The 18,949-nt window shown below is 39.1% G+C and overlaps 2 protein-coding genes across 2 annotated transcripts; one reads left to right on the top strand and one right to left on the bottom strand.

The window, feature by feature from the left end:
• The first annotated feature begins 195 nt into the window (after window positions 1–195).
• Window positions 196–6,590, top strand: LOC135502006 (arginine/serine-rich coiled-coil protein 2-like). Its single transcript, XM_064794436.1, has 8 exons — window positions 196–277; window positions 1,062–1,307; window positions 3,013–3,144; window positions 3,380–3,891; window positions 4,192–4,355; window positions 4,518–4,666; window positions 4,841–4,963; window positions 5,122–6,590. Exons 1-8 carry the CDS (start codon window positions 203–205, stop codon window positions 5,464–5,466), a joined length of 1,746 nt encoding a protein of 581 aa, XP_064650506.1. The 5' UTR covers window positions 196–202; the 3' UTR covers window positions 5,467–6,590.
• A 1,181-nt stretch (window positions 6,591–7,771) lies between these two features.
• On the bottom strand, window positions 7,772–18,622 carry LOC135502002 (protein unc-119 homolog B-like). Its single transcript, XM_064794421.1, has 5 exons — window positions 18,314–18,622; window positions 16,938–17,051; window positions 14,936–15,047; window positions 14,238–14,410; window positions 7,772–12,998 (listed from the first exon to the last, which is right to left on the bottom strand). The coding sequence occupies exons 1-5, from the start codon at window positions 18,480–18,482 to the stop codon at window positions 12,883–12,885; spliced, it is 684 nt and encodes a 227-aa protein (XP_064650491.1). The 5' UTR covers window positions 18,483–18,622; the 3' UTR covers window positions 7,772–12,882.
• Between the last annotated feature and the right edge of the window lie 327 nt (window positions 18,623–18,949).

Below are 18,949 nucleotides of genomic sequence, written 5' to 3'. Positions count from 1 at the left end.
AAGACACGTGCTTGCCTTGAATTCTGATTGGCTGTCAGATGTACACTATGGCAGAAGTATCCTGCAGAAAAAAATTTCGCAAACCGGATTAATCATCCCATGGCCTAAGGCATGACCATCGCCATCTACCGACAGAAACAGTCACTCCATGTCTCATATTCACATCACATCCGGGCACTTGTTTGATGACGCGACGTTAAACATGGAGTCGCTTGTGGGCTACGGGAGCGACAGCGAAAATTCCGAAATTGGCACCCCAAATCGTCATAAACAGCAGGTATGTATGCATATAATTGTAAACTACATATCAGGGTAACAATATGTCTACTTACTCTTAAAATCAGTTATCAGAGTTGGTCATGAACTGCTGTTGAAGACAGCCAAATTTTCTGTGATGTTGACAAAATTTACATTGCGTACTTACATAGGCGGCGCTGCAGTCGATTTGGTTCGTGAAAGTTGCTGGAACAAACTGAGAACAGCCGCACACATGCTGTATCTCGGACAGGTAAGAAGTGTTGTCATGACTATAACACTACCGGCAACGCCATATAGAAAATCTGCCGGCAAGTTACTTTCGTCAAAGAACGTGTCGCAATAAAATTGATTTTGACCTCCGCTCCGGGCAACTCTGTTTGATATTATCAATACTTGACTTGCCAAACTCAGCTCGACGCCGAACTGCAGCGCCACTCGCGGACAAAGATAGAACAACTCGACATTTTTTTCACCGGTTTTCTCGCTGCGCATGCGTACCAGCGGAAATCAACAAAAGATGACGCTGGTACGCATGTGCAGCAAGAAAACCGGTGAAAAAAATGTCGAGTTGTTCTATCTTTGTCCGCGAGTGGCGCTGCAGTTCGGCGTCGAGCTGAGATTGGCAAGTCAAGTATTATGCACTTGCAGAGGTTACATTTGTCTCTGAATCGTACATTGTAATACAATGGGGGTTGCTTTTGGCTTTTGATTCCATGACACACTGGTAGTCTATGGATGAGTTTATAATAGGCCTATATGGAAACATTCCATTGATTCCAATTTCAGCTTTCTTTCCATTTCAGTTAAACCAACCTACCATACCACTGCCTGAAATGTTGAGTGCTAGTAATGATGGTGCAGCTCCCTCTGCTGCCCAGCTTCAGGCAGAATGGGAGTCCTTTGCTGAACTGATTGGTGATTCGGCCCTCCAGGGTCCAATGCCGGTAGACATCATGTCAATACCTCTTCCAGATGGAATGCCTTCCCCACCGGCGGCTGCACCGCTGATGATACCAACAGACCACCCAGAACCTGAACAGCAATATGAGGTAATAGGTTTGTCTTAGGGGGAGGGTGCTAAGTGCAGGATGTCTTGGTTTACTTGAAAACCCCTTTCCCAATATTTTAACTTGGTGAGCCCACTAGTCAGCGATCTTCAATCATAATCATCTCAACATTTTACAATGGGAATGTAGTTTTCTGACCTGTACTAAAGTTTTTAGTTGGAGTGATATTCTGGATGAAAATAACTTCTCTGTGGGTCAAAATGTCAGCCTTGCATGTGGTATTTTTTTAAGTAAAACTGATGGTTTCCACAAGCTTGGCTGAAATTTTTTTTTTTAAGTTCAGAAATCTTGTATAAAAGGTCATGGTATTTGCTGATCTATGCAGTTTTGTTTTTCAACATCGATCGACAATTAGTCATTGATCTGTCCCATTCGATTGCAAACTACCTTTACATTGATCAATCAGCTGCAGCCTTTAGTGTGTGTAGCGGTACCACCCATTGCCCTGATCAATAATTATGCTGGCTTCTTCGTGAGCTACAGCTAGTGTTGGACACACATTAACACTGTTATGTTTATAAATATGCTCATAAAGCTATGAGAGACAGTGCAACCGCATCTTTGGTTATGGGATCTTTGAAAAATGAGACGCGCCACCACAACATCTGCACCAGGTAGGTACAAGCAAGGAGAAACGTCAACACATGTAAGCATCTTCCTATTCTAGGTCATCTAACTAGAACACAAGCTTAATTAAATCCTGGAGAAGGTTAATCTCAAGACTATTCAAACAATGACCCAAGGCTTGGAGGGGCCAATAAAATTTGCTGTGGTTAATGCCCATATCCATCTCAAGACATCTCATGGGTTGAGGATGAACTGGTTAACTTGCCCAGAAACAAGAATTTCACCTCGAAATTATCTTTCATGGGTTGTATGATGGGAAGGAATATGGTCCGATGTCCTGATCCAACACCTTATAGCATTTACTAAGTTCTGTGTCCAGCTCTTGCAATCAACATTTTTATTTTTGGACACAGAACTTTGTAAATGCGTGTTGGGACTTGGGACATGAGACCACATATAGATAGATGAAGACATCTGATCATCCAACAACAGGCCAGTTAATCCTCAGCCCACAACATGTCAGTTCAGCTGGGGCCACATTAACAGAGATGTGGTGGTTTCTCCTATCAGTCCTGCTGCACTAAGTGTGCCTAGATATTGTTCTTTTTTTTCAAGGACTAAATGACATGAGACTTTCTTATCTTCGTAATCACAATAAAAAGATACTGGATCTATTTTAGTGGTAAAATGCTGATTTGTCCCTAACAATTGGAACAAGACTGGTTGAATCCTGACAAATGACAACTTATGGTTGACTTCAGAGTACTCAACATTGTGGTGTGAATGTTGTATGCTTTGTACACATTCCTGGTTTATGTTTCCTGGACATGGACTGAATATCAGCTTGTTTTCTTGAAATATGGACTGGAACATGTTCTTAATATAGGTATGTGATGATAACTTTCAGAACACTCAAACCAGGACCCCCAAACGTTTTGCAGGTGTTCTTTACAGAGAGAAACCAAAATGAACTCAGAAATGGCCCATTTCGAAATAAATCAGGCATCTCATGTATTCCCTCTGGCCTCAATGATAGCCCTAAATGTATCCATAATGGGTAATACCTCCATTGTATCATCTATGCTTGCCTTAATTTTATTCTCAAGAGGTTTATTTCCAGGCTGTTCCCACAGAAGTCAACCATTCTTCATCTGATGAATCTGAAAGGTCACGGACAAAATCAAGGTCCAAGTCAAGGTCGAGATCAAGGTCATCATCAAGATCTTCCTCGAGTTCATCATCTGGTTCAGAGGTTGGTTAATTCTTATCATCTACGTTCATCAGTTGATTCCAATCTTATGTGCTTTGAAATAGTTTGTAGAACAGATGTTATATCACAGTTTGCAGATTGCTTGCATTTTCCTCGTCATCGCTCGGACTCCTTCAAAACATTGTTGTTGTCGGCATTGCATGTATTTTAAGGTGTGCACCTTTTAACTCAGTTCCATGGCAAATCTAATTTAATCTGTCTGATTCCTTATTTCTAGTCTGATGATTCAAGTGGACATGCTGCAAGTAAAAAGACCAAACTGGTAGAAGCTCCTGACTGCTGCAATATTATACCTGAAAATATACCTATGCCGGAAGCTCCATCGCCCAGTGCTGTGATAAGTCCTACAGCAAGAACACGTAATGACAGTGTCACAAGTGAAAAGAGCACTGGATCTAAAAAAGACTATGAATCAACACATGAGAATGATTCAAAAATGTCCAGAAAGGACCGTAATCCCAGTCGGCGACGACGTCGTAGTCGAAGCCGAGGCAGAAGACGGAGGAGTCGATCTCGTGATAGACGACGTAGGCGAAGAAGAAGCAGAAGCAAGGATAGGAGGAGGCGAAGATCTCGCGATAGGAAGCGTAGCCGTAGTCCAAGGAGACGCAGCAGAGATAAGAAACGAAGGAGTCGCAGCAGGAGTCGAGATAGGAAGCGGAGGCGCCGTCGCAGTAAGAGTAGAAGTCGTGGACGACGAAGTCAAAGTAGGAGCAGGGATAGGCGAAGGTTAGTGTATTCTAGTAGTATATGATAGATCACCCAATGGAAAATGTGGATATGTATGAAACTCTGCAAGGCTTTCATTATACATGTATGCGACAATAATATTCGGACTTGTGTGAAGGGGCGATGCATACCACACAGCAGGTTCTTTTCAGCACTTCTGCAATATGATACTGCTGTCATTTATGTTTTTTTAATGGAATTAGGTTAATTATTTTTTTAATGGAATGAGGTTAATTAAGAAAATATTTGTAGTGTTTATTAAATGTGAGGAAATGCTGAGCTATTCTATGATTTTTTCAGGCATAGCCGGGAACAGACTGGTGTCAAGTCCAAGGAGGGAGGTGTCATGAAAAATCGTAACTTAACATTCAAGGAACAGTTGAAGAAAAGTTTCATTGCTGCACAGCGCGAGATTGAGAAGACTGGTACCTGCTCCTTGAACCTTGGAGATGACAAAACAGAATGTGAGTACATGAATGACTCCTATTGCCTTTAGGCTTAGCTCTGTCAGCCTGTGTCTGAAGTCTTTGGAAATGCGAGAGAGAAAAATTTGGTACATGTACATACTTTTTCTTGTGAAAACATGTTTCAAATGATTATTACATTGTTCCACACCTTTCTTTCAGACAAACACAATGAGATCCCTAGTAATCTTCCTTTGTATGATAACCCCCTACTGGCTGTGACTGGGGGTGCTGATCTGACGAAGAACCCATCTTCCAACTCCACGCCACAGTTGGCTTTCCTGCAGACCATGCAAGCTATGCATAAGAAGGTAGGCTAACAACTTAACTTTGAATTACTCTGAGACATAATCGGATAAAAGGCTTGATTTTTACAAGCATCTCTTCGCCATCTATCCTGTTAAATAAAATATATGCAGAGGCTAACTCTTGATATAGATTGATCAAATTGTTATGAATTAGAAGTAACAAATAATATGTTGCAGGCCCAAGAATTGACTGGTGTGTCCGTGCCAAAGTATTATAACCCAGCTGCAGTGAACCCTCTCAAGTATGCTGAACAAGTCCAGAAGCGGAAGCTCTTATGGTCAAAGAAGGAGGTCAAAGAGGTGAGTAGGAAAAAAGTTAATAACTGTCAATAGGATGCAAAGTAAAGGAAATCATAAGTGATGGGAAGACTTCTTCCAATACCCATTTGCTAGGAAGAAATAAGAGATAATTTTCGGTTTGTGAGAGATGTTTTCAAAATGACTGATGCCTTTTTCAGGAGGCTCCCAAGCCTGCTTCAGGCCAGTGGCAGGCTAGTGTATTCTCCCAGGATCAAGATGGAAAAGTGTCTGCAAAGTTCCGTAAACTGATGGGTATCAAGAGTGAGGAAGCTGAGGCTACAGTGACAGCACCTGCGGGCACTGTTGAGGAGGTAAAGAAGAAACAGCAGGAGATGTTTCAAAGGTTGGATCAGGAATATGCACTGGCTCGAATGGCGACACATACACATCGGGGGATAGGTCTAGGGTTCTCGTCTCTGGGACTTTCTGCTGTGAGCACTTCAACAACAACTGCGACAACATCTGCAACTGGGGCTGTGTCAGGAACAGTTAATAAAAGCTAGTTATGCCAGTCACTACCATGGTGTCTCAAAGAGCTTTATTTCTGATGAAATACCAAGAACAGAACAGTCTGTGATGACCATATCTTTTTCGAATAAGGTTTCAGAGGAGGCTGACATGTATTGGCAGGCACCAGGTGGACCAGATTTTAAAAGTCAAAGGTATAGGTGTCTGCACCATCTCAATGTACACTGAAACTATTCGGTGACCCAGTTCCCTCACATGGAGACCACAATTGGGCCATATACGTAGCTTATGCCTATAGTCACCCTTTGACACTTTGTCATGAGAGTGTACAATTTTGTTCACCCCAGCTTTAGAACTCCTGTCAGATGGTGAGTTGGCTTTGTAAACTGAAGTGATATTTCTTCGCATCAAAAAGAAGTGTGTTATGCAATGATCCTCTGCTTGTCACTGGTTAGAAATTTGGTGCTCCGCATTAAAGAACTGTCGCAGGTTATTCTTCTGATAATATTGTGTTGAAATAGTTATCTGGCCTTCCCTTCTAGGGCCAGTCTATTATAACATGCCTCGGAAGACCTGTTACAGGAATGCCATATTATGTAGCTTCATTGTGTTGTCAAAAGAACTAAGCGGGAGAAGACTGGGTGGAAGCACTTCTTGAGAGTTCTGTATGTAGTAATGCTTATGTGTTAGGCCAGGTTTACAATGGATACGATTGCAACAGCGCTTAGTTATTTCACAACACACCTGACCCACAAGACACAATGCAAATGTTTTGTTGTAAAATCACGACAAAATGTTTGAACGGTTGTATGTAAAGCAGCAGAAATGAGTGTTTTAATTCAAGATGATCTTGGATCCTCCTGATACAATGAAGAGCACTAGTGTTATTCTGTTGCTGCAATCATTCAGTGACACATGTAGGTTGATGTTTCTTGATTAGGAATGCTGTAAAGTTTTCTATAGTAATAATAGTCCATTTGGTTGTACAATAAAATGTTTTTGGTCATGATGATTAGTAGCTTTTATTGGCATTACGTAATGCAATGAATTTTTGGAAATTCTTTTGCTCTGTCTCGGCCACATAACTCCTTTCTTCGTTCTATTTTGTACATACCAATTTGACAACTGTGTAAATATAAAAAGTTATAAACTTGATAAATTTGTTCTTTCTGTTAATAAGGCTTGGGACTTGGGAAGTGATAATTGAAAAGAATCCTTGCCTATTCAGTATAAAAAGATGTCTCTGACCAGTTGTTTCAGTCGTGTCTCTGACCGGTTGTTCAACTTGTGGTTCATCTACCATGTCTGTACCATCAAGTCCGCCGGGTAGACAAACTCTGATTTGGAAGTACCTTTGCCTAACTGAGGTAATGCCGTATTCTTTCCAAAAAAACTGTTAACCTTGTATTCATGGTGTTTGAAAGCTAGCATTACGACAAATTTTCGATTCCCCCATCCTCATCCTTGAGGGTACATTTGATCCATGTACTGTACTACAGATAGTTCGCTCTATTCTCACTGTCCTTCATGGTGTCCTAACAATCACACCAGTCTTAACAACTGATATCAACGCCATGCAGTTGTGACTATGTCTTGCATCTGTATGCACTCACACCCGTCAACCTCGGCAGTATAGTTGCCCACAACTGAGGACAGGTTGTGCCTTTGAGACCGACTGTCTTCATGTCTTCATGCCCTTGGCGATCACATTAGTACATATATCTTCTAGCGAATAGATAACTGAGCAGACGAATCAAATGGTGATAAAGTTCCATTTGTAATTCTGGGACAGTATTTTATCTGTATACCCATGTTCTTCAGAAATGACTATAGCTATAATGAGACAGTACCGGCCGGGAATTTTCTCCTGAACCTTTGGGGCACTGTAGTGTACATTTGTACAGGGACTTTCAGCCAATCAGATGTACATGTACTGCTACATCCAACAGCAACCTTTAAAGCGGCATATCATGCAATTAAACTGCATATAACAGATTCATACTCAATCCCAGACCAGTTCGTCATGGTAGCTCAATCCTAAGATACTAAAGGTGTCCAGCACTAACTGTATGCAAGGGGCAATCAATGAGCAATGTAGATCAAAATGATGAGCAATTTTCTTCTCAGGACAACACATTATCCAACTGATAAGACAACACATATAGATATTTTCCTAGGGGTGACGACGTATCAGGATGGTCGGTAACCAATTCTAAGATTTTAATGGAGAACCCACATCCAAATTAGCACCCTTACTTTAATACCCATGGGTGTGGTCAAGTCCGTGGCAACATGGCAGACAGACCTGAAAGACATGTAAAGAACAAAGACCAAAAACTATTCTCATTATCAGAGATATTTTTATTACACTTGTGGCACTGTACATTCACAATTGTATGAAAAGTTCTTACAGAGATAGTTAACACTGACGTAACTAAGGTGGAGTGATAATGCTGTGTTTACAGGGTTCTTTGTGAGTGGTAGTGTGGACGACAGGGGTTAACACCAAGACCACACAGTGTTTTTGTGTCATTTGTGTAACAGAAAATCTATAAGAGTACATAACATGTATGACGCAACCACAAATTATGCAGGCTATGAATAACGTTGCAACTGGACTGCTTTGCTATAATCACAAAATGAAAACTTGTGCCAATAGCGATTTACAGCATGTTAAGTCAAGAAGGTTCCCCTCTTTTTAGATTAAAAAATTACAAACAATATTTCATTGTAATAGACAGAAGCTAAAGACAACATTATAATTTTGCTTTGTATCAAACTTAGTCAGTGAGTAAAGAAGACACACTGAAGACGCGAAGTACAATGTACACTTGGCAGTAGACCTATCAGAAAAATCTACAAACGATGTCTTCAAGATTTTTTGTTGTAATCTCAGAAAGTTATTTAACCTGACTGACCAACAGAATTACATAACTTTTACACATGTTGGTGTACCCCTGAATACTAAGTAATTACAATAATAGTGGTGCCCATAATGGCCAAGCTACTATACAGGGTGTATCAGAATTATTAGTAACAGTACAATTTTACTTACTCAAATCCAATGTATACATGTACAATGAACGCCTGGCATTAAATAAAACCTTCAAAATTTCTCATGTCCTCAATCTCAGACAACACAAATATAATTGCAAATACGAAATCCTAAGAACAGGAGGTTCTCTGACCCCTGAATATTCCTCATGCAAGTATAATTAGTGCACATTATAGGCTTTGCAGTGTCTGAAGAGACCGTGGCCTTTTTATATACCCTATATCTGTTTTCATCCCTAATTATTGCTTTTCACTAGGACGCAGAATGCAAGCTATTCTGCGCTATTTAGATTATCCCACAACACTTTTCAAATCAGTTTATTCCACACCAAGATATAAGAGTCAATTTTCCAGCAACATCAACAATGTAAAAAGAAACCATTTGCAAATGTTCTGTCATTGAAAATACATTTTGTTACAGGTTTGATATGCATTCTTTGCAACACCATACACAAGCCACCAGGGCAACTTCAGAATAACTCAAAACTCAACTCAGGCGAATTACTTCATAGAAACTGTCAAAACCTTATCGGTACTATTAAATGTATACTCACTCCACCTTTTTTTAGTCACAGGTTTAAAACGGGGGTCAACTATATGTATAAATTAATCCCGGGCATTCCGGTCAAAATACAAATTAACACCCTTCGCTGTAAATGAAATTACACTTAATTTATATACTTCTGTACAACAAATAAAACACAAACCAATTACAAACACTTATATTAATATACACAGTCTAGTTAGCAAAATACTTCTAATAATAGTTGCTTGTTTCTGTATGATTGAGCATGAGATATCGGTCATATCATTGGTGACTTTCGTTAGCAATGTGAGGTCTTTTTATCACAATCATGGTGCATGAGAGATTCAATGCCAAATGACACATTCGGATTTGACCAGGGTAAAAAAATGTTTTGATAGTCGATAGCAGTAGTAGAACATACCTCACTTCTAATTATGAGAGCAATTCGTTAAGAAAGTAAGAATCTTGAGATCAAAACAAGTTGATATCATCAAATCCTTTCATATTTAATAGTGAAATGTGTCCATGCTAATTAACATGATACTTGAAGAAAACTGTTACAGGAGCATCTTTCTGAATGTAGATCACTACGAATCTATACATGTAGATGATGTAAAGTGCCGCCATATTGGATGCCAAATATGTCACCCCGGTCAGCAAAATGACGACACTACATCAGTGGAACACTGCCAACCTGCATTGTTCATCATTTGCTATATGCAGCCATAGAGCGCAGAGCTTGATGTAACGTAGCCATTCTGCAGTCAAATGTAGCAGTGACAACGACATCTACGTACAAGGAATACAACAGAAAATAGTGTCACCAATGATTTGCCAATCTCGAATAAACATACAGTTAAAATCACAGACAAACAACAAAGGAATGCAGAAAGGACGGAAAGAGGCTCTCTGCTGTATAAATTTCAGCAACCTATGATATCTGGCACAGGCAGTTCTTGTGTGAAGGCAAATAAATCAAGCCAATAAAGCATTTAAGTCGGATACAAATCTTGGGATGAATCTTGTGTGCGATGTCTCTTGTCCTTTTTTTATTTATTCATCGCACAGAAGCTCTTTTGACTGGATCATTCTAACACTAAATTGATCGTAGTTTTTATTGCCGTTTAGCAAAATGAAAAAGTTTATTTCCTTCTGGTGGAGATTACAAGGCAGGTGTTATTAAGCAGTTCTTCTTAGCTTTGGACCCAGTTTAGTGGATATGATCAGAGGTGAAATTCAGCCCAAAGGTTTTTATCCAACTCTCATGAAAGTGTACCGGTAATGTTCTCTATGATTACAACACTGCACTTTATACTCACACAGGCTTTTTACGGGCAACAAAAATGTATCAGATAGAGTATCTTTTTCGAAAATGATAAATTTCATTCCGATTACACTGAAATATATTTTGCCCCTTTCACAAGTTTGAGGTAACTTGAGTCATCAAATGCAGCATTGTTGACATGGCAGGTTGAACAATGATTTTGAGATCCTTTTTCTCGAGACAATGGAGGCACAAATAATTACATGAACAAAATATACAGACAGGACAAGATTCATTATGGTCCCTTCAAGCTATCATATTCTGACACTCACATGAAATAATTCATGTAAGAATAAACTGCATTAATCTGAGGTTTTTTTCTTTAGTGATCTTCAATATATAGTACCAGTAATTCATCACTCACAAACCAATCAGGCTCTGAATACATGAAAGACCACAACAATATAAGCCAATGTCGCCATGGAAATTGAAGTACAAACAGGTTCATCAATATTACAGCAAATGAAAAGATGCTATGAATTCAATTCATTAATTGTTTATGAAAAGATACCAACGAAAGCACTCCTATCATAAAATCAACCAGGAGCTGTATCATCATCTTGAAGAAGAATAATGAAAATCCAAAAAAGAGCCAAAATGAATTACACATTGACACCCCCCCCCCCCATCCCGACATTTCTTTCATCAACAGTTTGTGTTTTAGCCTACCGAGGTGACACAATTAACCCCCGCACTTTTCTTTAGCAAACTTCATGCAATTGATACTTACAGTCATAACAGGCCACATGCATTATCGATTCCAAAGGTGAGACGAATAGGGCTTACTTGCTATGTTCTCATATGATGTAGACCACTTATAAAGGGACTCCTGGTTATAGCTCTAAATTTCACTTAACTGAATGAGTCAATGATGATGTTTTTCTGAGTTGATAGGAAATTGATGAATGTTACAACCCGTCTTGAATGGCAAGAACATGAAACACTGAATTATTGGATGGAATATACATGATAAAATCACTTGCATGTGAACTGCGACCAGGATCACAGGAATTATACAAGTCAGTCAAATGCTCAAGCAAGTCCTAATGATACACAGCTGATATAAAACCTCGAAACATTGGATTGGCGCAATGAACCCAGTTGCTGGATGCCGCGCTCATGATTTTTATAATGTCAATTTCCTTTTGCATTTGACTGGCATTTACTTGTCATATATTGAATGACATCACCACAAGCTGAACATGTCACCAATGGCAACCAAATGCATTGTGACACGAATGTTAGTCTCTGGCAATAAACACAACTGGAATGCCAGGAAATTAATTTTGTAATGTTGAAAGCAAAAGCAAACTTAAATCTGTTCCTGCAAAATCAATCTTCCACAAAATACTATGATTAACTTATTTGGCCTGAATACATCAATACAAGAAGTTTTCAAATAACTTTTGAAATAACTTCTGAAAGTCATTCTTGTCAAGGAGCTCCCCAAAAAAGACTAAGAGATCAAGAGACTATGTGTACGAGACAATATTGATATTTTTTAGTTGTTTTTTAACTTGCAGAGAAGTCCTTTTGTTAAAACTTACATACACGTACAAGTTATTTACATATTGTTCTTATCAGTACTTCCATGTGTCTTATCTACACACTACCAAAACAGCATTCCATACAAAAAGACCACCTTCCACTCAGTCAACCGACAAGACTGGTAGGGTACAATGCTCAACAACTAAAGGAATAAGGTCACCACACATCAATTCAAATACTTACACATGTTTTCTTTCAACTGTGGCGGGGTTAGAACTGCCTCAGACTGACCTACCATGCTCATTTCTTTTAGAAACATCCAACATTGACTAGATGGACCCCTGTGGTACTGACAGTTAGTTAGGGAAGAATTATGCATATTTATGGGTTGCTGGGACAGCAGCAGTACACAAAATGTACAACCAAAATTAGTCTTCAAATGCTTCTTATTCATTGTTGGCTGCTGAACATGACATTTCGGAGAGGAAATAAGTTGTGTTGAAAACTTGTAAGACTATGCATTGTAAGCTGATCAAGTCTGTCACACCATTTCACCAGGTTATGCAGTTGGTCAGTGTGTGCACTTCACAGCTATCTAACAGTATTACCAGAATACACAAGTCAGAATTCAATGTGACCTAACCCCAAATGATCACCTGTTACAATGGTTACTACCAATGTAGTAGACAGGATTTCGTGTTCATTTTCACAACTGACTTCACACAAAATTTTAATGCCAATTTATGCAAAACCTAGCAGATACAAAGCCAGAATAAGGCATATCTGAAGGAACCATTCTAATACTCCGACATACAGATTTTAGTCAATCATATAGAAGTTAAGACTAGATCTTTCTTTCTTCATATTTACAGCAATAAATAATAACATTACACAAGACAACCCAAAAAAACACCCCTTAACACTTCATGAACTCTTCTAAAATGATGCATGACTCTCCTCATTTGATAAGGACTGGACTGTTTCATGCCAAGACATCAGGGGTGCCGGGTTGTGGAGGAATGGTCAATTCAACCGCTGTTGATGTGATCTCAAATCTGCCTACTGGGTACCTCCATTATAGGCATAGTCAGCTTTGTTGTGCATTATTAGCCTATCGTCTACGAAATAGAAACTGTCAGAACGTGTTTCATATGGGTGGTCTATCATGTCTTGAACTGCAAAGAGAAGAAGAAATGATATTTTGTGAGGTCGAAAGCATATTGAAGCAACTGTGCACACAGGATAATCTTCTATGTTTTTTAAGATGGGAGATGCAAAAGGTGCTTTAGGACAGCAACTGTAGCTATAGAAAGTGCTGCGATTGAATAAGCCTGGCCAGATGAGCTTAAAAGATATTTCTCCAGGAAAGTACTCTTGACCCCACCCCTCATGGCATGCAAAATGCTTTCATTTCCAAGTTAATGGAGCGAAAACAGAACTTTATACATCTGTGGTGGAATACTATAGATCTGAATTGGCATTTGGTAGATTTTCTCAACAAATCAATAGCAGTAATAAACATCTCGTGTGCTTATGAGAGATTAAGTGACTAGAGGGAACATATGCTCCACATTTGAAGATTAAAATTTTGTATCCCTAGTGACAGCTGATAGCACTTTGAAACATATTGGATACATTTTCTGTTTTTCAAATTTAAATAGATCAGGGAGACAAAGGCAATCTCTTCCACAGAAAATCTATCTGTCAGTCAGATCCACATACTTTTCAAGCAAAGAGGATCTTTGTCAGTTAAACACCATCTGGTCATTCCTAATAGCAATGCTATTTCAAAACATCTGAGTTACTTCCATATTTTCTTAACAGATTAGGCAGACTAAACCATTATTCAGTCTGAGCCATAACCTGTTTATCAGAAGCAAATCTTCCTCTGTCAAAGTACCATCAAATTTCATAGTGGTATAAGCATACATGTAGGCAATAAAGATATCAAGAGTGCTATTTTTCCCACAAACTGTTGATGTACAAAGTTGCGCAGTCCAAGTATCGATAATTGTGAGTATCTCCAGGGAACAGAGATATAGCAGAGAAAGAGTGTCAGAACACAATTGTATAATTGAATCATTGCATGTTGTTTTTTCTATCAAATTATGACTGAGTATGGTGTCAGCTCTAAAAGCTGCTTGGCGTGATACATCATTCGCTTCCATTAATTCCACTTTGGTATTCTATACACTGTTCAAAAAGTGAGCCGACTGGTGTTCTTGTTTTGTGTTGGAGATAGCAATCAATTCTTACTATGTCATGTATGTCAGGTGCAGCCAAACTCCTAGCTCCTTTAGAACTGGTGACGACACCTGTCATGACTGTTTAAAGTGTACGCCCTGAGTAGCTGCTCCATAACCTTTTTAAAAGGAGGTTTAAAGATGATACTTCACAGAAGCCAAAATACTTACTGTCATCCGAATTTAGATGGGGGAATTCATATATGTGTTCAACAGTATTCTTACTGTTGGGTATACAAAAGCCAAACTCAAAATCAAAGCTCTTCAGCAGCTTCTCTCGGAAGTAATGTCGTTCTATCATACGGAATTTATTCACAGATTTGTCTCCTACGGTAAATTCAACTCTGAAAAGACAAATTTTAGAATAAGGTTGTGAAATAATTTAGACCATTCCTCCATGTAGTCAATGTAACTGAATGTGAATTCCATTCTATTCACCACGATGGATGATTCTACATATACCACCTTAGGTTATGGTGGACATAAGCTAAAACTTGGCCAGACTCAAAGTTATAACACCATGAGCACGTCTGACAAAAATTTTCAGAATCCGTCCTTACACCAGAACCAGTCATGCTTACCATACATGTATATTATTGTAGGCAAACTTAGTTGATTTTTATCTAAATTGACGACCATTACTTTAATGGGGACAGGAAAGATTTACTAGTTGACTTGTTTCCGCAGGAAATTATACCACAGATAAGCAGAACATTTATGTGATTTACTTTGACAGGCAAGACAAGTAAACCATACTCTGGAAATCATATAATTCAAGACGTCCTTTCCCTGGCAGTTACTGCTAAAATGATCAGGACGTGTCCTCTTGGCAAGTTTCAGCAAGGAACCAATGAAGTTACTGTACTTACGTGGCACCAACTGTTTTGAGCTTGAGAAATTGTGACGTGAACTGATAACGTACAAAACGGCCAGCATTTGGGTCCACATCCTCTGTATCTACATCACCTTCTTCTTCAATTTCTGCAAAATATAAAATTGAAAAACACTTGATTCAATATGCAGAGCCAGAACATATCTAAGAGGGCCCGATTTATAGCAAGGTCAAAATGTAAATGACTAAACTAAGGACCCAAATCCAAGTACAGGGGGTAAGGTGTCCTGCTGTTCAGTGATGTCCATCAAAGGAGGTTCCAATGTATTTCAATTCAATGCTTGCCCTTATGTAGGCACCAAAGACATGAAAGAGACTGGCTTTTTATTTTTCAATGAATCAATGTTCATCTGTTAGATGTCTGACTATTGAGCTATATCGACCTTGGCAGAACTGAACAGCAGCCCTCGAGCTACCATGTATTTCTCTGCCCTTTGAACTTAATACAAGATACCAGTAATTACTTCTTTATGATTTACACACAGTGTTCAGTTAGAGAGCTATATTGAGCAGTGTGCATAAATTTTCCAATCTGGTGAATGGCACTGCGTATTGATCAGAAGCATGACAAATAAATCAATAGTTTTAATAGCGAGACTTCAACAGTGCTTTAAAATCCAATGGAGTTTCATTGCTCAAAGCACTTTACATTATTACCCCAGCTATTATATTAGCCTACCCATTCCAGCTTAAAGTGGTACCGGTACTCCTTGACTGTCTATGGGAGCAGTAATGTACTCACACTAGTCACAGTACTCAGGAGGGCATTCACATTTACCCATAGCTCGTTCTCTGTCAGCTACATTGTAGCTCCCCATTTACTCCTGCATGGAGAGAAGGAAGTAGGCTGCAGTGCCTTGCTCAAGGACACAAAGACAAAACAATAGATTCTTCAGAGAGCCACTCATGACCTCCTGATAATGAGCACTCTATCCACTGTGCCACTGATCTTCCCATAAGTCAGGTAGTCGTGTTTGCTCAGGTTAGCAGTCAAACTCACAGACAGAATAATAGGTTGGCCATATCAAAGATTTGAAATCTTACTTTAGTTTACAATACAAATCTGTGTATCTTTACCATTACCCTTACTTATACTGTTACCAAGAAATTCTACTCAAGACTTTCTCGCAAGCAAAGACTATCGGGAGCCCACAGGTCACCTTTGTTCATTGGTTGATCAAGCAATCTATGCAATGACAAACATGGGCTTGAGACATTGAACATGCTAATGATCAATGGGCTATTGACACGGCATAGAATCTATTAGCTGTTATAGAGGCAGACGCTATAAATATCCTCAGGATGTGCCACAGAATGTCAGAACATTCGCTATCAGGAGGAGGAACTGGAAGTTGCACTACTGGTTGTTAAAATACAGAATGTCCCAAAAAGGACTCCGGGTTATTGATTTCACTTGGCCAAAGCTGGGAGTGGGAGATGTTGTCAGGTGAAAACACCAAACTACTCAGCTGGGGGTGACCTATTTTGACACTATGACAGATCACAGCTCCACAATTATATTCTTAAAATTGATGCATTCATGTCAAGACTGATGCATTTTTTCTGCTCACTGGCGATGTTCTGATGCGAATCTCACACAAGATTAAAAAGAATACTAGTGTATACATAACAACAAAAAATGTGTCCATGCAGACTGTACCACATCATCTATCGGTAACTTGGCAGCCTTAATGTTCAATACAAATTACACAAGCTTCATGAATATTTTAATAGCCTGACAGCAATATCATTCTTCATCACAAATAATTGGCTTTATCAATCAGAAAGCGTGTGTGTGTGTGACCATAAGTTCTATGTATGCCATTTGCAAAGTTCATGAAAGTTTTTGTTCACTTTCAAAGTTTCATTCAGCAAACTCTACTTCATGCAGCAAGGGCAAGGCAACAATTTTCTCTACTTCATGCATGGAACATTCTACAATAAACTACATTTGTTTGGTTGGTTACTTTTCTACTCACCTGAACTAGCTGGTTTGGCTACTTCAAATAATACCGTTCCGGTCTCCATATCTCTTAACTTGAATCGAGTGAAGTCGATCTGATATACATTGGCCTCAGGAGGGCACAGATAATCTGGAATAAGACATGTGAAAATCTCAATTGCATTCTTGAGGACAATTTGTCAAATTCTCAAGGCAAGGCAAGCCATCTGGAAAGTCTGTTTCTGACGTTGTGCAATGTAAGACCTGGTTGGTGGCCGGTGGGGTCATACATCTACATGTAATCATCTTTGATTTCAATGTAGCTTGCACAAATACCATGCCTCTTTGGCCTTAGAATAGATTAGATTCATTCATTTTATACCACTTTTGTAGTTGGTTCAAATACATGCAAGTAAATATCCCCTCATAGTTTTGTAGGCCTTCATGATTGAGTACAATTTTCAACATATTTTCTTGTAAGAGTTTCATAACCTAATTTTCTTTACAGAATAGAACCATAAACGACCTAATAATGAAAATAAACAAAATACAAGATGAATTTCGATGCACAATGTAAGCTAAGATGCAAGTTCAATAAAACATTTCATTGCTAGTGGCACCCAGCACCCAGCCACGATGTAGATCAAAGCATTCATGCTGTGTCTGGTGTGAGACACCAAGTGGACGTTTCCATGACTACTTGTTATTGTTAGCACTCTCTCACCAGAAAAAACAGTTGTCAAGGTGACATCAATAATGATTCATAACCTCCACGCAGAATTCTAAATTGGAATATGAATAATTTTTTTCTGTGATTAATGACATGAACCAACATCTACATGTATGTATATATCTAGCCCCAACATGTATGAATTGTCCGATTTACCAACTCAAGACTATATATCGGTCTGTTTTATCTGCACAGCCACCTGACTGGTAATGTTGCGCAATGTTGTATTGCTATGTCGTGAGAAGATTGTGCGTTATCATATTGCGCAACGTTAGTGCCGATAGTGGTATGATATCAGTATTGAATGCTAGGTCACATCGGTGCTGCACATTTACAATTTTTCCAACTCTCCAGTGAAAACGTGGCCATATGATATGTGTACGAATATGAAAAGACGTTCTCGATAATAGAAATATCGGTACAACATTACAAAAACTGGAAATGAAATTGGAATTGAGAAAACAGATAAAGAATAGCTAGCCTATGGATATGGACATCCTCATATGGTCCATGGCCATGTGCCTGGCCATGCCATTGCAAGTACAACACAAAAAGCCAAGGCAAAAAGGTCAAAGCAGATCAAGCTAGTAGTTAGTAATCATGATGTCATCAAAGTAAACACGATACAAAAGATCCTAAACAGTACAGAGAACTAGCACATGACTTCCATGACAGATCCTTACTTTCTGAAATCTTATGTAATTTGAGAACATCATCAGGACTTATTGAATCTCTCTGCAGCAGTTCCTCTTCTGTCACTTGGTTTTTCTCTGTCTTTGCTTTTGCTTGCCTGGCCAGAAAACCACCGCCTTTCTTTTTGCCACTACTGGCAGTTTTGACGTTTGAACTCATTTCTGCTATAACCCAACGATATTCCACATAACTTGTACAAATACGAATTGTCTTTTCGATGAGATAAACTCAAGAATATGAGGATAAACAAAGGTTAGTTCACCACAGAATTTTTCACCTGCAAAGCTTTGTTTTCCAATATGGCGGACGTCGCGCAATGTATAATGGGTAAACAAATTGTCACATGATGAAATTGTACCAAATGACCTTAGATCGTCTGCTACAATGTCTCTGCTTATCCCATCCCACGATGATGATGGTTGATGGATGATGGATGATGATGGATGATGGATGATGGATGATGGATGATGGATGATGGATGATGGATGATGATGATAATGATGGATGATGGGTTTATGGATGATGATGATGATGGGTGATGATGATGATGATGATGATGATAACGGTGATGAGCTAGTAGCTCTGAGCTAAATGCATAAATGAGGGTCCATTTTGTTCGTCTTGAT

Source organism: Lineus longissimus, chromosome 2 (genome assembly GCF_910592395.1).
Source record: "Lineus longissimus chromosome 2, tnLinLong1.2, whole genome shotgun sequence".
Taxonomy (NCBI): Eukaryota; Metazoa; Nemertea; class Pilidiophora; order Heteronemertea; family Lineidae; genus Lineus; species Lineus longissimus.
This window is presented reverse-complemented; position numbering and strand designations above follow the sequence as displayed.

Coding starts and splice junctions, on each gene's coding strand:
- LOC135502006 (XM_064794436.1), top strand. CDS start 203: ATGGAGTCGCTTGTGGGCTACGGGAGCGACAGCGAAAATTCCGAAATT. Junction 4,356..4,517: donor TGGAGATGACAAAACAGAAT/GTGAGTACATGA, acceptor CCTTTCTTTCAG/ACAAACACAATGAGATCCCT. Junction 4,964..5,121: donor CAAAGAAGGAGGTCAAAGAG/GTGAGTAGGAAA, acceptor TGCCTTTTTCAG/GAGGCTCCCAAGCCTGCTTC.
- LOC135502002 (XM_064794421.1), bottom strand. CDS start 18,482: ATGAGTTCAAACGTCAAAACTGCCAGTAGTGGCAAAAAGAAAGGCGGT. Junction 15,048..16,937: donor AGCCAAACCAGCTAGTTCAG/GTGAGTAGAAAA, acceptor TATATTTTGCAG/AAATTGAAGAAGAAGGTGAT. Junction 12,999..14,237: donor CCATCTAAATTCGGATGACA/GTAAGTATTTTG, acceptor TTCTCTTTGCAG/TTCAAGACATGATAGACCAC.